We start from the raw sequence: 21,985 nt of genomic DNA on the forward strand, positions 1-21,985 counted from the left end.
TATAATGCAAAAGTTTGGGGTCAGTAAAATGTTTGTAATATTTTTGAATGAGGTCTCTGCACTAAAGGCTGCATTTATTTGATTAAAATATAGTAAAACAGACATTGTTCAGTATCACATGATCCTTTAGAAATCTTTCTAATATGCTTATTTGGTGCTCAAAAACATTGCTTATTATTATCAATGAAGAAAACAACTGTGCTACTTAATATATTTTTGAGAAAACTGCAATACATTTTTTTTTCAGGATTCTCTGATGATCAGAATGCTCAAAAGAACAGCATTTATTTGAAATACATTTTTGTAACAATATACATATTTTACTGTCACTTGTTTAATACAACCTTTCTGAAAAAAAATAGCAATTTCTATGATTAAAAGAAAAATCATACTGACCCCAAATTTGAAACCAGTAGTGTATGTTTCTGATATGTTTAGTGGCAGGTTCTATTGTTTATGGGTGAACTATCCCTTTAAGAGTTGCAGTGAGTCTGATCCATGAACACATTACTCAGCAGAGACGAGAAGTCAAAGTCAGTGTTAAGCCTCTAAACAAGGTGCTACTCCAGCATTTAAATGATGATTGAGGTCCCTGTGGTCCCTCTGATGCCACAGCTGACATGTTCCTGCTGTAATTATCTTCATACAAACTGAAGTAGTCCAGCAGCAGCACACACTGGGTCTGCATTCAATCTCTCAGCTACAATAAATCTACAGACATACAGTTCACTGGTCTTTAGAGCAATGTGGACTGTATCTGCACACTATCCAAGCTGTCACAACCCAGATATATGAATTGGACTATAAATAACCTGATTAAATTGGAAAATAAGAGAGAGACAGTTGTGCATTATTTAGATGTCTTTCAAAAGGAGACAAACAGACAGGTTCTTACCTGTGGGGTCAAACTCATGCGAGGGGGGAACTGACGCCTTATCGCTTTTGGGCTTTTTGTCTGGGGGATGGTCCTTGCTGAGAATACTTCCTGTCCTGTGCACACATACACACAAACGGGAAAAAAGGGTCACCGTCACGGCCACATCATGCTATTCTTATCCAGCAGCACACAAAAACTAGACAGTAAATGTGGATCCACTTACAATAGGTCACACTCATGCCCCCCGTCCAAAAACAGGCCCAGAGAGAGCAGACAAAACATTTCTGACCAACACAATGCAAACTACTGTTGATTGTGACTTTGGCGATTATAGAGAGCTATCGTGACTAGGGGTGGGTCAGGATGATCGACTAGTTGTCCATATACCAAATTTTAATATGGTACTTTAAAGATGGTGACTTTAAAGTTGAAACTTCCCAGACCCGGCTTTAGCATGCTGAATGCATAGTGTAAAAATAATTTATTTATTAAATCTATTTTTGGCATTTTTCCCTTTATAAGGACAGGACATAATGTAGACAGGAAGTGGGAGAGGGAGAGAGAGGGGGGGAGGGTTGGAAAGGTCCAAAAAAAGGCGCTATATGTCGGCACGCTGCCCACAAGGCTATTGGCACCAACATATTGTGTAAAATTTTATTTAGAATTTTTTTATTAAAATTGTTTCTGTCCCCATGACTGCAATTATTGCACACTTAAAAAAAAAAATGCAATTATCTTCCCATCTGTCACAAAAATGTAAAGGGATAGTTCATCCAAAAATGAAAATTCTGTCATTAATGACTCACCCTCATGTCATCCCAAACCCGTAAAACCTTTGTTCATCTTCAGAAAACAAATTAAGATATTTTTGATGAGATCCAAGAGCTTTCTGACTCTGCATAGACAGCAACGCAACTACCATGGTCAAGGCACAGAAAGGTAGTAAGGACATCGTTAAAATAGTCCATGTGACATCACTGGTTCAACCTTAATTTTATGAAGCTACTTTTTGTGCTCAAAGAAAACAAAAATAATGACTTTATTCAATGATTTTTCTAGGGCTGCCCCCTAATAGTCGACTAATTGTTAGTCAACCAGAAGAGGCTTGGTCGAGCGAAATTTTATTAGTCAGTTAGTCACAGAAAAAAAATCCACAGGAAGTAGCAAAGTCATGCAGTCCATGATGGACAGATTGTTAATGGCTGGTCTTTGTGATAATACAGTACATCGGGCAGGACATCCAAACACTCGCCTATCATTCATAGATCTCAAACATGTTTTTTTTTATCTGAAATATGTTAGCAGCAGCAGCTTTACATGGCTGCTCAATCTAATGTTAACCTAGAAACATGTGCGCTATTCAAGTGTTTGCGTGGAGTGTGGAAGCTGCACAGTAGTGCTCACTGCAGGACCGATGGAGGCATCATGCGGTAACTTGCTCTTAAAACATTCTCCACTACTGTGGAGATGATGAGTCAGTGTCGCCGACTTCATCTCTTAAACCGAAAACAAAGAAAGCACTAGTTTATCAAAATGTTAATGCAGCCTCCTTACTGTTTTAGTACCATGATGCATGTGTGCATTCCTCTAGCAAACACATGCGTGCTCTACGTCAGAACGCCGGTTCCTGCATCAGCACCATCATACCTAGGCATTGTGGTACTCTCGTGAATGGCGGCGGAGACTGACAAGGAAGAGAAAAGGTTGCTAAATTCAGTCATATTTGTTTTCTTTGAGCACAAAAAGTATTCTCGTAGCTTCATAAAATTACAGTTGAACCACCGATGTCACATGGACTATATTAACAATGTCTTTATTACATTTCTGGGCCTTAAAAGGGTCATCGATGCCCATTTTTCACAAGTTGATATGACTCTATAGGGTCTTAATGAAAAGTATATAACATGCTTTGGTTAAAAATTTCTCAATGGTAGAGTAAAAAACACCCTTTTTACCTTGTCAAAATCAGCTCTTTTCAGAGCAACCTGTTCTGTTGCATGTTCCTTTAAATGCTAATGAGCTCTGCTCACCCTACCCCTCTCTTCTGTGGGGTGACGAGCAGTACTGTTTACTTTAGCCGCAAAACTGAATAACTAGCACATTATTAGGAAAGGTGATTTTCAAAGATTCATAAAAGGACCTTATACTCACTTCTTCTGTAGGTGAGGCTGGATCACAAATGATTTGCACGAACAGACGCATTTAGGTAGATTCCCTTCAAAAGTGAAAGTAATTCACTGCATCTTCAGCGGCTCAGACGTTGGGACTGAATGATGACTGCTATGTTCGTTATTTCATTGAAAAACTAAACCCCTCAATCGCTATGGAGACATATCTATATCCCTGCTCCTGCGTCGAAACAATGGCGGTCGGACTGTTACAGTTCACTCAGGGTGGGTCTAAGGTAAGCTGGCCGTGCCAATCAAATATCATGGGAGGGGTCTTGGTTCCCTTGGTCACACAGACAAGAAGCTGAGAACGGCTTGATTTGAAAAAGAGGATATGTGATCCTGGACCACAAAACCAGTCTTAAGTCGCTGGGGTATATTTGTAGCAATAGCCAAAAATATATTGTATGGGTTAAAATTATTGATTTTTCTTTTATGCCAAAAATTATTAGGACATTAAGTAAAGATCATGTTCCATGAAGATATTTTGTAAATTTCCTACACTATAAAAATTTCAGACCTCCCAACTCAAAATGTTCTAGTGACTGATTAATCAAACTTTTTCCATTGGCACAATTGAATTTCTGCTAACTGAATCTTATCAATTGTGGGAACAGTGTTAACATTGGCTCAATGAGAAATAATATGTTGAGCCAATGGAAAAATTTAGATGTCACTAGAAAATTTTGAGTTGGGAGGTCTGAAATTTTTTACAGTGTACTGTAAATATCAAAACTTAATTTTTGATTAGTAATATGCATTGCTAAGAACTTAATTTGGACAACTTTAAAGGCAATTTTCTCAATATTTAGATTTTTTTGCACCCTCAGATTCCAGGTTTTCAAATAGTTGCATCTCGGCCAAATATTGTCATATCCTAACAAACCATACATAAATGGAAAGCTTATTTATTTAGCTTTCAGATGATGTAGAAATCTAAATTTTGAAAAATTTACCCTTGTGACTGGTTTTGTGGTCCAGGGTCACATATCATTTTTAGGGATTAAATAAAAACCACTGGGTGGATTTTTATCATTATAGGGTGGATGTGTACACACACTGCCAACACACATTTATGTTCAAACAACATGTAAATAAAGCAATAAACCCCGTCAAGCCGTGGTTTACAGTGAATTTATAACAGCTAAGGGGCATTGTTAGGCACGAGGCCAAGCGGAGTGCCTAAAACCCCCTTAGCTGTTATAAATTCACTGTAAACCACGGCTTCACGGGGTTTATTGCTTTTATAAAACGGTTATTCCATATACTTAGTAAGGTTTCACAAAATAAAACAGAGCAAATAAGTGTAATGATGTTAATAAAAACAGTATTCGGTCACCAAACAATGTAGTTCCTCAGAAACAGTTGTGGTTGGAACCTATGGTTGGAACAAAAGTGGTTGCCAAGCAACACACAGAGTAAACAAAGGTGTACGTTTGCAGTGTAATTTACAACAGCTTCGAACGTGGCTAAACCAATCAGAACCAATAATTTATCAAACAATCCGTTTTATAAAGTGAATTTTGCATTCGATGAACCTTTTAAATGTGGTAGCTGCATTGCTGTCTATGCAGGGTCAGAGTTCATCAAAAATATAACACAAATGTGTTCCGAAGAGGAAGGTCTAACAGGTTTGGAACGACATAATGGTGAGGAATAAATAACTGAATTTTCATTTTTGGATGAACTACTCCTTTAAAGATACATTGTGATTTTTTTCCTCATACTTTTGCTTTGCTGGCTTAATGCAAATACATCTAGACTCCCATTCAAACATTTGAGATGAGTAAATAATTTATTTTTAAATAAATATTTTTATTCATCAAGGACACGTTAATTTGATCAGAAGTTTGTAATGTTCCATTTCAAATAAACGCTATTCTTTTGAGCTTTCTATTCGTCAAAGAATTCTGACAAAACATATTTACACTTTAAAATATATTTAGAATATATAAAGTTATTTTAAATTGAAATAATATTTCACAATATTAAATTTTTGCTGTTTTTCTGGTAAAATAAATGCAGCCTTGGTGAGCATCTTACAGACCTCAAACTTTTGAACAGTACTGTCAATTCAGAAGGAAAAATATATATTTTTTCCTTCAAGTAAAAATTTGTTTGAATGTGATCAGATTATGATTCTTAAGCTTCGTTCAGACTGTCAGCCCAAATCCGATTTTGTGCATATCCGGATGGAATCTGATTTAAATAACTGACTGTCCACACAGCGTATCCCAACTGTTCATATCATCTTTGTGTGTCCATAAGTGCCCTTTCATTTTTACTGAATGTGCATTGGTTTCTATGGTAATGCCTTTGCAGTTGTTATGCCTACACTAAAAACAGCAGTAACAGCAATACAGATTGCAATACAGATGTATTACCGTTGTGGTTGCGCTGTATAATTATATTTTGTCTTGTGAGGCAGCGGCAGAAATGCAGGAAGCTTGAATGTGCATCTTTCCGTGCTGCCTCCGCTACTTTTTCCCCTTTTTTGTTTTTTGTTGTCTCCGCTACTTTCAAAAAACAAAGAGGTGCATATACTAGCAGTATATTGTTTTATTCCACTTGACTTGCACTTCACAACGACACAAGCTCATTTCTGCAGAGATGTTTTACGTGGTGTGAAGATGTGAAAAAGCTATGCTAAATCCAATCTGACCGTACAGACTAAATCGGATTTCTAGAAATGCGATTTGAATAGGATTCCATACCACATACGAATGTAGCTCGAAACGGATTATGTAAAGCCTGAGTTAATGATGTGAATCGGAGCATTTTATCATCACATGTTCATATCAGCGGCAGCATCAGTGTTGTGTCTACGCTCAACCTGCCCATATCGCTGTCTGCAGAGAACCGCCATTAGCTGTCAGTCTGACTGCCGTGCTTCTCTCTGGGGCTATGAGGGTGTTTCACTAGGAAAAAGCAACAGGAAGGAGGCACTGCACTCACCTGCTTGCTTTTTTGGGAAACCTGAAAGACAAAAGACATTTTTTTTTTTAGAAAAGGTGTTTGAAAAAAATATGCTAATAGAATATTAACAATAGTAATTTGATTTTCATAGTACACTACCAGTCAAAAGGCCGAAATATATATATATTTTAACAGTCCCTAAGGTCACCAAGGCTGCATTTATTTAATCAAAAATACAGTAAAAACTGTAATACTGGGAAATATTATTACAGTTTAAAAAAACTGTTTTCTATGTGAATGTTTTATAAAATGTAATTTATACCTGTAATGGCAAAGCTAAGTTTTCAGCAGTCATTACTGCAGTCTTCAGTGTCACACGGTCCTTCAGAAATCATTCTAACATACTGATTTCTGTTCAAGAAACATTTCTTATAATGTTGAAAATGGTTATACTGATTCATATTTTTGTAGAAACCATAATTAATTTCCTTTAAGACACTTTGATAAGAAAGTTCAAAAGTACAGCATTAATTTGAACAAGAAATCCTTTGTAACAATGTAAATGTCTTTCACTTTTGATCAATTGAATGTACCTTTGCTCAAAAAAAAATAAAATAAAAACACTGACCCCAATCTTTTGAATGGTAGTGTATGTGTGTGATATTATATTAAAAATGAAATTACTACTTACTATTGTCAACACCCAAATTTCAATAATATTTATACATTAATATAAATGTTATTTTTGAATGAATTCCAATTAATTACATTATATATTAATATAAATGTTATAAAAATGTTATTAAAAAAACCTAGTAAAAGCTGAGCAGAAAAAAAACAACATCTTACATTATGTACGGTAACAATGCAGCCATTTCTGTAGGTAATTCAACCAAGAAATGTTTTATATGCTACATAACTATTTATTGATAATCTAGTGATTTATAATCCACCACCGATAAACAGTATAGTGGAATTGCTACTGGTTGACATGCTGTCCTCAGCAAGCACCACTAATGATAGTTTCCAAGCATAAGCCCACAAGGGCCATGCATTATTATTTTTCTGTCTTGTTTTCTCAGAAACATTACATCATTATTTTTGCAGTTCTGCATAAATGACACACTGATGCATTCATTTGCTCTGCTTTACGTCAACGGTTATGTTGTAACTGCCTAAAGATACTTTGCACCGCTGACGGTGGGGTTGCATAATAAATTTGTGTATTTGACTTTCCATCACCCTAAACTTTCCACTGCCCAGTGTGCCGCCAATAATCTGTTCAGTGTGTCTTGCCAATGGCTTCATGTACTGTACCAGGATCAGATTCAGCTGTAAGTACTCCCCTGTGACCTGGCATTACGTCTGTCAGAATTTAGTCTGCTTTCAAACAATGGCTCATCCTCAACATAAAGGACATAGATTGGAATTGCTAAAACATTTTGTTTTGGGGGTACATTCATGCTGGAACAAGTAGCTATAACCAGCTCCCAATAATCTAACTAGTTTAAATAGTTTATAGTAAGACATTTACAGCCATTAGCTGTTTCAAATTTGTCAAGATGGTTGACCAATGGACTACCAACTTGTGAATATTGTTTTGTCCTGGTCGAGCACTGAGACTAGTTAGAGCTAACAGACCACCTTTGACCAGCAAGCCAACTAAGGCCGTGTTCACACTTGGCGTCTTTTTCGAAGCTGCCGGCGTCTGTTTTACATTATAATCCTATGGAGTAAACAGTGTTTTCAAAAAAGTCCTGATCGCTTTTTAAAACGCCACCGCCGGCGTCTTTTTCTGCAGCTCAGAGCGTTTTTTCGAGTTGAAAAAAGTTAAACTTTTCTGAAAAAAACGCCCTACGTCAAGCGCCTTTTTGACAGCTGACCAATGACAAGCGAGTAGCGAGATCTGTCGTTTCCATAACAACAAGAAGATATATAGAATATACCGCAAACCATGCATCATCCAACCGGAGCTCCTGGACTAAATTGTTGTAAGCACCATATTGGTTCCTTCCCCGTATAATGTCGTGCACCCACAAACGTCGTTGTGAATCGACATTTTCTTTCCCGTTAACTTCAAAAGCCAACCGCAAGAGCCAACTTTTTACTCTTTCTTGACATTTCTGCAGTACACAGCGCTAGGCTACTGTTACAGCTGTTGCTATGGCAACAAAAGACGCTCTCGGCTGCTATTTGTAACAGACGCTGCCAGCTTTGTTTTTCATTAAAAAAACGCTCGTCAACTTTTTCTAGTCAAAAAACACGGCCTAACATGACTGAAATAATGGGGTTTTCAAACATTATTTTAAACTTGATGATTCTGCTGTGAGGGTTTTACTGTCACTGCATGACAAAATAAATACTCGGCTTTCTTATTATTGCACTGAATCCAAAGCAAAATATGAAAGTTTTTGTAAAACCTAACAAATAAACATTTGCAGAACTTTATGGCGATTCAGTTTTTTTTTTCTTGCTTCTAAAGCCCGAGCCCTCAAAAGAAAAAAATAATTGTGATTAATCTATTGATTTCTCACCAGTATTTAGAAAGCACAGTTAAAAAGTCAAAGATTGTGAAATGTAGTAAATGTGATAACTTAAGATATCAACTAAATGTTTATTGCAAAAATTTTGACATAAGACTTCAATTTGGGGAAATGTATTATTTGTATTATTAATAAACAAAATAAGAAATGTTTATTGCAATATTTCACTGAAGTTATAATTGCTGTTGTTGCTAGAATTAAATACAAAACTAAACAAAAAGAAATTACTATTGTAATATACCACTGTAAAATAGTTGCTGCTGTTACATTATTCTTATTTTTATTCTTATATTTTACAGTACAACTGTAAATTTACAATATTATTATTTATGACTGTCTTGGGTATTTTGGTATAAAAGAGTGCCCTGCTTCACTCTGAAACAAACAGCACATTCATGTATTTAAATAAATAAATCAGCCTTTGTGATTTGATAAAGCCATATTGCGATTTCGGTTTTATTCGATTAATTGTGCAGCCCTAAAAATACACAGTAAAATCTTGTTCCTTACCTCATACCCCCTTGGAGCTCTCATGACCACAGTTTGAAAACCCTTAAACTACATTTTAATCCACATGCTAACAATGTGCAGCGCTTTAGCTTTCAGACAATTTGCACAGTAAAATATTCTTGAAACAGCCTTTTTCATCTTTCATATCCTTTAAAGTGCCACAGTCATACACATTCAGACAGAATGGCTGCATCATTAAATCTTGCACCACAGTTTGAACTTCCGACTACAAGAGTTGACAGCGTGTCAAGTTAAAAATGTGTATGGAGGTCTTATAACGTATCCGACCCTGAAATCATCTTAATTATACAAGCCTCGCTCAAGAACAATGAATCGACCAGTTGATACTCTCGATAGTTGTACTCTCCCACTTAAAAAAATAAAAAAAACAGCCTGAACATGTTAAGCTGGTGTGACATGGTTTTTCCAGCAGGGATTTCTGCCCTTGACCACAGAGCGGAAAAGACATTGCTTGTGTACAGTAAGGCTTTCATCAAACACACAAGTTTTGATGTTTCCACAGACATCAGATCCTCCATTCTCATGAGTCACATGTATTTTTGAATTTGTGCGTCAGCCATTAACATGGCAGACTCCTGAGATAGATCACAGCGATAAACTCTGCAGCTGAACACGCAAGAGAGTCACCATATCGCATCAGCGAGCGGGCTGCTCTTGGGGAAGGAGCCTCTTTACAGAAATAGCTCAGACATCTCGTCCTCCCTCCCTCCCTCTCAGCTCCTTCCGCGGGTGTTTTTTGTTTTTGCTGCTGTTCCTTCCCCTGCACAATGGAGCTCCGCACGGGAACAATAGCCTTCACGTCAGAGCCGGCCCACTACACAGCAGCCCTGTGGGCCTGATTCCCGGAAACAGAAAGGGCTTCTGGCAGGGTCCCCTGTTTCCTGAATGTGTGAATGAGGGAGGGAGGGGGGAAGAGGCGTTTGGGGTGGCTAAGAGTGAAGGCAGGGGGCAGGACTGGGCCAAAACAAAAATTCTCAGGGCTTTGCTCCCTCGCACTTTCTACTTCTCTCTCTTTCTCTGGAAAACTGTCTTTTAAGCTTTTAGTGGACAACAAACAAAAATCACAGCTTTCTGAAGCGCTGCCGATCAAGGCCACAACAATCAAAGCGGAGAACATCAATCCTCTGAGAAATCAAATGGTCGTTTTTCTTAATGCCAAGTGAAAATGAAAGAACTATGGGCAGAAATGTTAGAAAATCTGATTTCAATAAGAAGGGAAAATCTGTAATTATTTTGCGTGACTTTGTGGAAACGGGAAGAGCTTCATAATCCAGTTCACAAGAGATTAGAGAGGAAAAGAGAGAATTAATGTCATGGTACTTTAGTTACTTTTCTTACTGCGCTGTCTGAGTGTTAAACTGTTTCGCTGATTCAGTATGGGCAAAGACCTTTTCAGCTATTTTTTTTTTTTTTTTTTTTTTTAAGTATTATCCAGTAAAAAGATAAAATCACAAACTGAATCAGACTGGTTAGTTAACCTGTTTCACTTAATCATTATAAAGAACTGATCCGAAGAGTGAGTGCTTTGCATCGGGGCAATGCTGGTTTTGATTTTAAACAACTAACAGAAAAAAATAGACTGATTGATAAAATATAACATGCCTGATAAAATATTGTCAAAGAAAATGGTTCACTTGGTAATCTTCCTCATCAGAGAAGGATTTTATCAGTAAATCTTTAGTTATCATCCAGTAAATAATCTAATGACACCCACACCCGAGATCATACAACAAAAATACTCCGGTTAAAAATTCCACTATGTTGGTCTTGACATGAGGGGAAAAAAAAGATATTGTTCTCTCATTTTATTTAAATCGTAGCTAAATGTTGTTCTAATTTGTTCCCTCATTTTAATTCAGTTTGAACGTATCATGGGAACAAATTCACAATATCTTTGACTCTGCAGACTTCAGTTCCTCCAAAAAAAAAAAAGAAAAAAAAAGAAACCAATATCCAAATATTCTCAGGGATATACACTGCCCTCCAAAAGTTTGGAAACACCCTAACATTCCTAAACCAACAAGATAATGACCCCAAGCACACTTCCAAGCTGTGCAAATCCTATTTGGAGAGGAAACAGTCAGCTGGCATCATGTCTGTCATGGAATGGCCTCCCCAATCACCCGACCTCAACCCAGTTGAGCTACTATTGGAGAAACTGGACCGTGATGTCCGTAAGAAGTGTCCAACCAGTGTGAATCATCTTTGGGCAATCCTTCAGGAGGCTTGGAGTAATATATAGTATCAAGTCAATGTTTGAATAAACTGACAGCTCGGATGCCCAGATTATGCAGAGCTGTAATAGCTGCTAATGGTGGATATTTTGATGAATCGAAAATTTCAGGTTTTTTTATGTATAAACTGTTTATGTAATAAAATATGTTTTCGTAGTTTGTGTTGTCCCTTATCAGTGCAAAATTATCCCAAATTAAAAAGGATTCATGCCAATATTGTCCAAAACCCCACTTTTCTAGGGCGTTTCCAAACTTTTGGAGGGCAGTGGACTTTAAAGAACTAGAATGTCACACATCTGTGAACAGTCTCTATGCAGAAGACATCACAGAAACAAACATCACACACACATCCAAGCCAATAAAGTGCATTCATACTGACATAAACCTGTGCAAAACCCGGTACTCTACAGCTATTGGCAGCCAAATTTTAACATAAATCACTATATATATTAAAGTTTACAACATTAGAAATTAAAATTAAGCGAATGAAGAGATGAAGCGAATAATGATTTAATATTTGGTCTATTAGTCACAAAGATTGTATCACAGAAACGGTATTAGCATTTCTTCCAATATGTGATGTACATCCTAACGCAACAGATTATGGAAACAAATGTAGGTGACAACTGAAAGATCTGAATGACAGCTTGATGCAAGAAAGGGCTGGGGTTTAAGCAGATAAATTGATTCTAGCAGTCCAGTATACGTCACCAGGCAGTAAGTCTTCTTTTCATGGGGAAAAACTAAAAATTAAACATTACTGTTATGATTATTATTGATGCATTTGGTAGATGCTTTTATCCAAAGCAACTTGTGTAAATGTAATTACAATTTATAACTGCATGCATTCCCTTGGAATCAACCTTGGCATTATAGCACCAGTGTCCACTGTTTGAGCTACAAGAATGTTGAACACATGAATGGATGAAGTGTTCACAGTAAGATCATTATTATGCGTTTTAAAAATGGGGTGAATTTAAAAGTCATGCCAACTTTAAGACTTGGGAAGATACAGCACAAGCCCTATGGTTCTGTTTTTGGAACACAGTCCACTTCCGCTATATGAAAAAGAGAAGCTTGCCCATTCAGAAAACTTTCTCCTTTTATGCCCCACAGAAGAAAGTAAGTCACACTGGTTTGAAACAATGTAAGTGTGAGGAAATGATGACAGAATGTTCATTTTTGGGTGAACTATCCCTTTAACACTGCACAAGTTACTCATGTCATAAAACCATTTCAGATAAACAAACTATAGCCTAGAACTAAATGCAATTTCTCAAACCCTTAATCCATTAAACTATTACTGATCCCAAATCAGTCAAACAGCAGACGGTTCCCAAGCCATGTCTCTCACTAGCAAGCTGATTTAGCAGCAGTGTTAATCACTCTACAACAGCAGCAGATCTGTAATATGATGCCATTGTAACAGGGGAATAATGAGTATGCTAAGCTGCTCAGAAAACATTTAGCACCTCATTTTTCCTTCATTTGATGGCCAACAGCAGCCTCTGGATTAAAGAGTCATTTGCGGGGTTTTGGTTGTATTTTAAATGATTTGTGCGTCTTTGCCTCGCTGAGCTCTTAAGCTTATTAGTATGAGACTGGACTTTAACCAAACAAGTTATCAATGAATTGCACACAGGAAGTGACAAAGAAGCACTGCTACACAGTATGTTATAAACACACACATGAACCAACTATGTTAATTCTAAGAATTCAAAGAAAAAAAACAAGGTTTCTAGGTATGGTAATACCATGTTTTTTTTAGATGTTTTCCATGGTAACAACATGTTTTGTAATACCATGTAGTGACACTCAGTGATTTTGGAAGTGGTACCCCTTTACAAAAAAGTACTGAGCTGATACAACGGCAACTGATGCTTTCAGACGGCAATACCATGGTAAAGCGTTCAAGAACACTACCATGGCAAATGCACACAAAACATAATAGTACCATGGGAATTTTTGTGTGACATGGTAATATGCTGTTTATTTAGATGTGTGTTTGATTTCACATTTTTATACATCTACTGTAGAAGAACTGTGGTTTTCCTTGAAGTACACTGGAGTGCTATGAATATGTTAACCAAAGAACAATAACTAGCCTATCTGATGGCAATGTACCAAGGATCACCACATTTGGTTCAGTCAAAGAAATGAGCTAATGAGGAAAAAAACATTGGGATCCTTCCTCTTTGTATCCAACTATTTTGTGGGTTACACTTTCCTTGAATCCTATTGGCTAGCAGGTCTTAAAAGATGTATGATCACAGCAGAACATGCCTCAAGCGTGACAGTAACAGCGACCACACCTTCTGTCCTATTGCCCCCTTTCAATGTCTCAAAGTGCTTGAAGGATGGGGTCTCATCTCCAGAGCAATCCTCATTCTGCCCCAATAAACCCGATGAGATGTGCTCGGGGAAGCACATTTCTTCACGCTACACTGTCTCTTCACGTTTTATTATGATTAGGATGGGTTGGTGGGGGCAGGGACTTCGAGAGGGTGACAGGAACATATATTCACTGAAACCTGAAGCAATCCTGTTCTCTTCATTCCTTAGATAATCGGAACACAACAGTACACTACAAACATGAACCTACATTACATCCAGAGGATACAGAAACAATGCCAACAAGCAAACATGACTGCCATGAACAGGAAATTTGGGTTGATTATTAATATATTATTATTATTCAATATATACATACTACAGTTAAAAGTGTGGGATTGATATTTTTATTGCTTTTGATAGAAATCTTTTCTGCTGACTAAGCCTGCATTTATTTGTAATGTTTTCTATTTTAATATATCATTTATTCCACTGATGGCACAGTTGAATTTTCATTACTCTAGTCTTTACTTTCACATGACCCTTCAGAAAACAATCAAATATGCTTTTTTGCTGTTCCTCTAGTGAAAAAGTAATATATTTCAAATTCATTTATTTCATACTAAGTACAGTTCAAATCTATTAACATATTTACTGACATATTGCTCGAGACTTACTGATATAATTATAATTAAAAAAATTTTGGAGTACTACTTGTGCACATTTCTTAATATTAAGCCTAAAATGTGTTTTAATGTCACTTTTGATGAGGACTGTATGATCTTTAAATGCAAGATATTTAAATTGTACCTGAAGTATACTTCCAATAGTTTCACTTTATCACAATCAAATAAACTTCAGTATATGTTTAGTTGGACTTCAGCACTAATTCTGCACAATTAAAGTGCATTAAGTACAAAATTAGTTGTTCCAATTCAGCAGACTTTAAGTATACCAGTTTAGTATACTAAAAGTACAATTGCAGGATATTTTTGAAGTACATGAATATTTAAATGTATTAGTAGTATACTTAGCACGAAATAAATGCATTTAAAATACATTTTGATATATTTATTATTTTACTATATTATCTGTTGAATACAGCTGCCTAATGCTTTTGTGGAAATTGATATTTTTCAGAACTCTGATGAATAAAATTGAATTGTACAGAATTTTAATGTCTTTACTTTTACTTATAACAAATAATTTTCTTAAAAAGTAAATCTTACTTTTAAACGGATATATATTTATTAGGGGTGTGCGATATTGAAAATATTTTTTTTATAACGATAATTACATATTATTGTGCTGATATCTGACTACCGTGGACAGCTGCAGTTTTTGATATTCTTCATATTCTGTGTGGTCAGTTGTGATTAATTAAGTTTAAATTGATTTTTACCTTTTAATAAAGCAATTTTTTTTTGTCAAATTGTTTAATCATTTAATCAGTCAATTAAGATGATACACATTTAGGCTGTTATCAAACAAATGAAACCAGTATCAAAATTAATCTTTGCAGAAGTTGCATCTGAAGTGGCATTTAGATGTATTTACACACTGTTTAATGCAGCTCAGAGGGACATGGAGTGCTTTAACCAGTTAGAAATGCATCATTTTTTGACATTTTAAACAAAACATTGAATACTGATATTTAAAATTATTTTAAAAATGAAAATACATTTACATTTATTCATTTAGCTGACGCTTTTATCCAAAGCGACTTACAATTGCTATATATGTCAGAGGTCGCACGCCTCTGGAGCAACTAGGGGTTAAGTGTCTTGCTCAGGGACACATTGGTGTCTCACAGTGGATTCGAACCCGGGTCTCTCACACCAAAGGCATATGTCTTATCCACTGCGCCATCAGCACCCATAGACTTTAAATGTGAAATTAAAACCACCAGTAAGTGGCACTAATTAAAGACCGGTATTAGTGCCCATTGTACTACTGAAGTCAAACACTTAAGTTGCACAAATCATGTAGGTAACCTAATTTGTGTGTGTGGGGGGGGGGGATTTTGACAAAATATGAGCAGTTTGCAAGCCTGTTAAATAGGTTAAGTAAGTTCAATAAGTCAATAGCTATAATACCTTAAAATAATAAATCTGAAATGATTAAAATTATCTATGCAAGATGATTTTCTAGTATAGATTTGAAAATAAATTTAATATAATTCAAATCGGTTTTATTTGTACTGACTGCACTGCTTTTATTTGTACTGGTCACAATGTTGAAATCTACCTGCAAATGGCTTACTTATAAATATTAAACTGCGAACAGAATTTTAACATCGAAAAATGCACAAGCCTAATGGCAGGTCAGGGATCAAAGGTCAAAGAATCTGGAGGAACACAAGCCAAGGCAAACAGCTGACTCACCCGCAGCTGAACTGAGCTGCCCATCGGCTGCATAGCAGTGCAGTCCCAGACATGAAATTCTGCCTCCAGAAAACAGCATTTTCCACACGGATCACGAACCCGCTCTACTCGCACAATTCCTTGCTTTAATCATTTTAAAAAACGAGTGCAAAAAAATTGCTCCAGGTCTCAAAACAAACATGATTTACACTTCAGAAGCTACAGTCCGGTCACAGCGGTGTGAAAAAGACTTATAATGTTGCATGAGAGTGTAGAAAGCACAGCGGTCATGACACACGTGGCAGTTTCTTCATACCAATCCCTTCAGGCCTCAATCAATTCTTTAATTGACGGCATACATGCAAGAAACATGCTTGACACGAGTCGAGACTTGCTCTATGTGCCACTCATTATAGTTCCTCAAGGGTTTGTGATACATTTTGGTTAGAACTGTATGTCTGCCCCCAGGCTACTGTTACTCATTAAAACTAATGACACAAAGTAACATATAGTAAGATGATATTACATTATGTAATTTTAATCATTACAGGCAAGTAAATAATTGAGCCCAGACGTTATGACCATCAAAGAATTTCTAAACACCCAAAAGCTGGCTGTTCAGTTTTTTATAACTCATCGTTCAAAAATGTTCGATACCGGTTCCTGAACGATACTTTTTTCGATACCAATTTTATGAAAACAGTTTTAACAAGATTACATTATCTCAAAAAACTTTGGTTTTATTTTTTTCAGCTTGTTGACATGTATACAGACTCAAAGCCTCATCTCCTGAGCCACTGCACAAAGGAACAAAATATAGCCAACACAATAAATCAGTACAAATAATTTTAATATAGCTCAAATAGTTCAGTTTACACTAGTGCGTGCTCGTTTTAAAACGCATAGCTCAGACAGAATCATCATTTCTATTCATTTATTCTAGGTTTTTAAAGACTTCAAGAAATTTAAAATCTTTATCCACTTTCATAAGTGGATGTTTTATTTTCTTTCACAATATGTTTTATTGTTATTAAATTCTATGTTGTAGTATGTCTAATTATTTGAATGCATAAAAACTACTTAGTTTATTCAAATTTATTCTTAAAACAGCCTTATTTGGCCTTATATTGTTTTCTTTTTCCTCAGAAATACTGTGTTCTGTACCTGGTTTTCAAATGAAGGCATAAAACATTCATTTCATTTTTCTTTTAAATTATTGAAAATAAAACTATTTATTTTGGCAAACAAAATTTTACTATTAAAATTAAAACATGGAAGAAATGTTGTGTGATCATTAATTAAAAAAAAAAAATAAGAGTTTTAATAATTTTAATAGTAGCCTAGTAGTAGCAGTATGTACTGTCTGCTGAACAATATTAATTTATTTCTGCCGCAGTGTCTTCCAAGTTAATCCGAACTTTTATTTTGACGGGTTTCCGGGAATACATTTACAGTTCTGTGTGTATATGATATGACGCAAGTTTTACTCAAATCAAAAGGTAAAATGCTCATGAAGTGACTCTCAGAGCAGTTCTGGAGCTGTTGTTCATGTGTTTATGTCCTCATTTAGTGAGGCGGCAGACGCTGAATTGTCACGCGAGCTTCAGTCTGTGTCAAGTAAGCGAAACTGCGCGATATAGAGAGCAGACTGCTCCGTACGCTTTCGAAACGCTCTCGCGGATGTCAAACACTGATCAATCAGCACCGCGTCACTTCTGGTCAAACACATCTAGTGCTGCAGGCTTATCACTGACGTTAATGAGATTAACACCTTAGGTATCGAAATGTGGTACTGAACGACAAGACGTTTTTCGATACTCTGTGGTATCGAGGCAATTCGGTCGGTGCCTAAAAAGTATCGAACTCGATACCCAGCCCTAGTCATTGGAGCATTTTAAAATATGCAGAAACAATCATGCAACTACCTGTAGTGCAATGGTGGGTAAAACAATCATTAAAAAAAAAACAACACAAGTAAATTATTATTGCTAGTAGAGTATTAAAAAAAGGAAAAGAAAAAGTAATTATAATAGCAGCCTGATATTAATAATAAGAAGAAAAAGAGAAGAAGAAACAGCATGGTTTCCACACTGTCAAAATGACCTAAATGAAGAATGTTTAGAGGGGGAAAAATTACCATTAGCGCAAAATAAATGCATTAAATCAAACATTACTGAATATATGGTAAAGCAGGGTTATTGTATTATTTACATATGATTTTAGTATTAATGTTTTTGAAGAAAAATGGATCCATTGTATTTTTGGCTATTGCTACAAATATACCCCAGTGACTTAAGATTGGTTTTGTGGTCCAGGGTCACATATCAGTTAGTTGAAGCCAACCTAAGTTTTATTTCAGCTTTATTTCAATTACAAATGTTATTTTAATAGTTTTAATTATAGTTAACAATAACAACACTTCTGTAAATTTTCAATATACTACTGAGTCTAATCCTTTTTTGTCATTTTATAACACATCTTATACAGCATATACATGCTATGCTGATTCAGTGATGAAGTAAGCGACTGGTTGTGTCAGAGCAGTGTTGCTGTCAGTGTCTGTTGTTTGGCAGCATTGTGTGCGATTCCCCACATGATCTCACAGATCAATATTTCAAGCATGCTCCAATTACACCAGCTCAATTATATCTGTCTCAACCCCAGTGAACCATCCGGTTCATTGAACCAAATGGATAAGCCAACCATTGAGCGTCCAGCAGGGAAATAATTTGATACCAGTAACCAGACGGACAAAGAGCTCAATAAAACATTTAGTGCCAATCCAAACAACAGTATAAAGAGCCAGAAATCCATACCAACTCTACAAGAGACACATTAATACCTGAGAAAAATTTTTCAAAAGAGAAAACTATTAAAATGTTACTGTTAATGGGCAATCTCACAAAATACATTAGCAAGAGTCAAGTATCGGACATTCGACAGCCATAATTAGCCTACTGATGAACACACAGGGAAGATGTGTAACGGATGCCTTGCAGACAAAAATAATGTTTTATATTTTGATTAAAAGATAGTTAACTTTAAACATCAGCGAAACCCTAAGAATTCACAACATTTTTCTCAATAGTGCAGTCATACACTATTTTATTATTTACATAATACAAGATGGTGCCGCTGATGGCAGCTATTGTGCATTGCTCTCCAGTGTTTGTACTGTTTTTGTTTTTCAAATACGATTAGTTTTACCAGGGATGACCTGCTGAACATTCGGCAGAACACACCACAAAATCTTTTACCGGATTTAGATTTTTCAGATGTTTTGCTGGACATTGTAGTTGGCTGAGCCGTAGCTCTGGTCAAACGCTACAGGAGGCACAGGCGATCTGTTAAAAGATGGACTAATGAAACAGAGCGGGACTTACAAGCCTTTTTCTCTCTCCCTGATTGGTCTGTTTTTGAAGCCGCTGCCATCGATCAGGACGAGCTCAGCGTCACAGCGTTGATAGACTGTATCATCTTATATCAATTTCTGCGAGGATATGTGCATTCCTAACAGGACTCATCTAATCTACAACAATGACAAACCATGGTTCACTGCAAAACTCAGACAGCTTCGTCAGGCCAAAGAAGATCCTTACAGGAAGGGGGATAAAGTCTTGTACAAACAGACCAAATACACACTGGAAAAGGAGATCAGAGTGGCAACGAGGAATTATTCTGACAAGCTAAGGAAAAAAAATTCTCTTTCAGTGATCCTGCTTCAGTGAGGAAAGGCATGAAGGATATCACCAGTTACAAGACACCATCCCCCAGCGCTCTGGAGAATCAACAACTAGCAGACGACTTTAACGAGTTTTATTGTCATTTTGAAAAATCAGAAAGGCCCAGCAGAGGTTGTACTTCCTTCGCCAGCTGAGGAAGTTCAATCTGCAACAGGAGCTGCTGAAACAGTTCTACTCTGCCATCATTGAATCCATCCTCTGCACTTCGATAAGTGTCTGGTTCAGCTCAGCTACCAAATCTGACCTCAGAAGACTACAGAGGGTAGTCCGGACTGCTGCGCGAATCATTGGCACGGTTGTATGTGCCGCATGGATTGCCTGAGGGAAGAAACTGTTCCTGTGTCTGGTCGTTCTGGTGCTCAGAGCTCTGTAGCGTCGACCAGACGGTAACAGTTCAAAGAGGGAGTGTGCTGGGTGTGAGGGGTCCAGAGTGATTTTAACAGCCCTTGTGCTCACTCTGGATAAGTACAGTTCCCCACTCTCCAAGAACTGTACTTATCTGGTCGACGCTACAGAGCTCTGAGCACCAGAACGACCAGACACAGGAACAGTTTCTTCCCTCAGGCAATCCATCTCATGAACACTCAACAATAAATGTGGAACACACAACTATAATATCCATTCACCACACTCACTAATTTTATTTTTTTCTCTCATTTCAAATTTGTACATACTTGACCTGTACATACATAGCTGTCTATATTATATATTGTGTTTTGCTGCTTCGTACATTGCCTATTTGGATATTTGTATATTATTCTTTTATTACCTGTGTCCTGTCCTGTTACTGTCTTTCTATTGCACTGTGGAGCTTCTGTCACTACAACAAATTCCTTGTATGTGTAAACATACTTGGCCAATAAAGCTCATTCTGATTATGATTCTAACGGATATGACAATAGTTATTAATGTTCTGCATTTCTGTTTTGAGCTGCACACGCTGAAGATGACCAGTAGAATGAAGCATTTGATAGCAGATTTTTAATCAATGGGATTTAACTCATTTATCTCATATAGAATACACTTTGTTATTTATACAACGTTAATATTACGACTTATAGGCCATCTGCATAAAATGCCCCGAATGCACATGAACGTGTCTGCGCGGCTCTGAATGAACTCCAACAATGTGCAGAAACACAGCAACTAAACTCTAAAAATTCACAGCGTTTTATTATAACAGTGTTCTCATTATAATGTTATGTATATGACAGTCCCAGCCATAGTTATTAATATCCTGCATTGTTGTTTGTCTTGCTCGCGTGGAAGAGATAATCACCGTAGCAACTACAATGAAGTGCTTTACTGCAGCGCAACTCAACCAAATGCATACGAGATAAATAATATATACACAATATATATAAACCAGCTGAAATGATTTGAAATCACTTGTACCCTACCTGATCGAAAAAAAAAAAATCAGTCTTTCATTAAATTTTGGCGATCTCACAGGCTGATGATAGGATGATATGACTATTGATCATATCGCCCAACATTAATTTAAATAATAACATTGAAGGAAATAATTACTGAAAATATTCTATTACTGTAATGAGAATCACCACTGAGAATAATGGAAATTACTGTTATTTGATGAAAATTTTAAATGGGTTTAAAATAAAAAATATATAATTTTTGAATATAATTTAACTTTTTTATTTAGAGTGAGATAGACATAAGTAGACAATATCTAATCTAATAATAGATTTAAATAAAAAACAAACAAACAAAAAAAAACTTTAAACTTTAAAATGTCTCCAGCACCTCAGGGTACATAGTAAGTGAAAATCCTGTGGCCATAAGCTCACAGCAAGCACAGCTAAACAGCGACTACACTGAAGAGCATTCGTCAGATTCATGGTAAACACTCACAGGACATAATCCTTCACTAGCTACTACAGGCTTCAGCCACACTCAAAAACATCAGATGGCTGCGGTCTCTTTTGGTGCAGAGATCAGCATGTTTTCCTGGCACTGTCAGCATAAGAGCTGTGTTTTAAGAGTTGTAGGATAGGAGAGAACAGATTTTGGATGTAGTCATAGAAGCATGTTTTATGACTGTGGTGTATACCTGCGTCTTGAGGGGATATGACCATTGGAACAAAGAGTGAACAAGGGCTCCACTTTCCCACAGCGATAAATGTAATCTTTACGATTGTTATGCTGGTTTGTGGTGGGGAGATTTAAATGCAAAAGCTGTGAGGTTTGGACTTGACATCCAAAGAATAGGAAAACACAAAGATATTTCCAAAACTTAGAATGACATTTGGATGTATTAA

General features: G+C 36.4%; 1 protein-coding gene across 5 annotated transcripts in view; it reads right to left on the reverse strand.

The window, feature by feature from the left end:
• The window catches only part of LOC306871838 (rho guanine nucleotide exchange factor 12-like), a 70,667-nt gene that overhangs the window by 29,976 nt on the left and 18,706 nt on the right, over nucleotides 1-21,985 (reverse strand). For 4 of the 5 annotated variants that reach the window (XM_079420024.1, XM_079420022.1, XM_079420023.1 and 1 more), the window contains exons 2-3: nucleotides 6,001-6,021; nucleotides 896-990 (exon numbers count right to left, since the gene is read on the reverse strand). In XM_079420024.1, the coding sequence (XP_079276150.1) occupies nucleotides 896-990; nucleotides 6,001-6,021 (116 nt within the window). The remainder of the gene's footprint in view (nucleotides 1-895; nucleotides 991-6,000; nucleotides 6,022-21,985) is intronic. The other variant, XM_079420025.1, reaches the window with a different exon arrangement.

The sequence above is a fragment of the Barbus barbus genome (assembly GCF_936440315.1).
Source record: "Barbus barbus genome assembly, chromosome: 6".
NCBI classification, from domain to species: domain Eukaryota; kingdom Metazoa; phylum Chordata; class Actinopteri; order Cypriniformes; family Cyprinidae; genus Barbus; species Barbus barbus.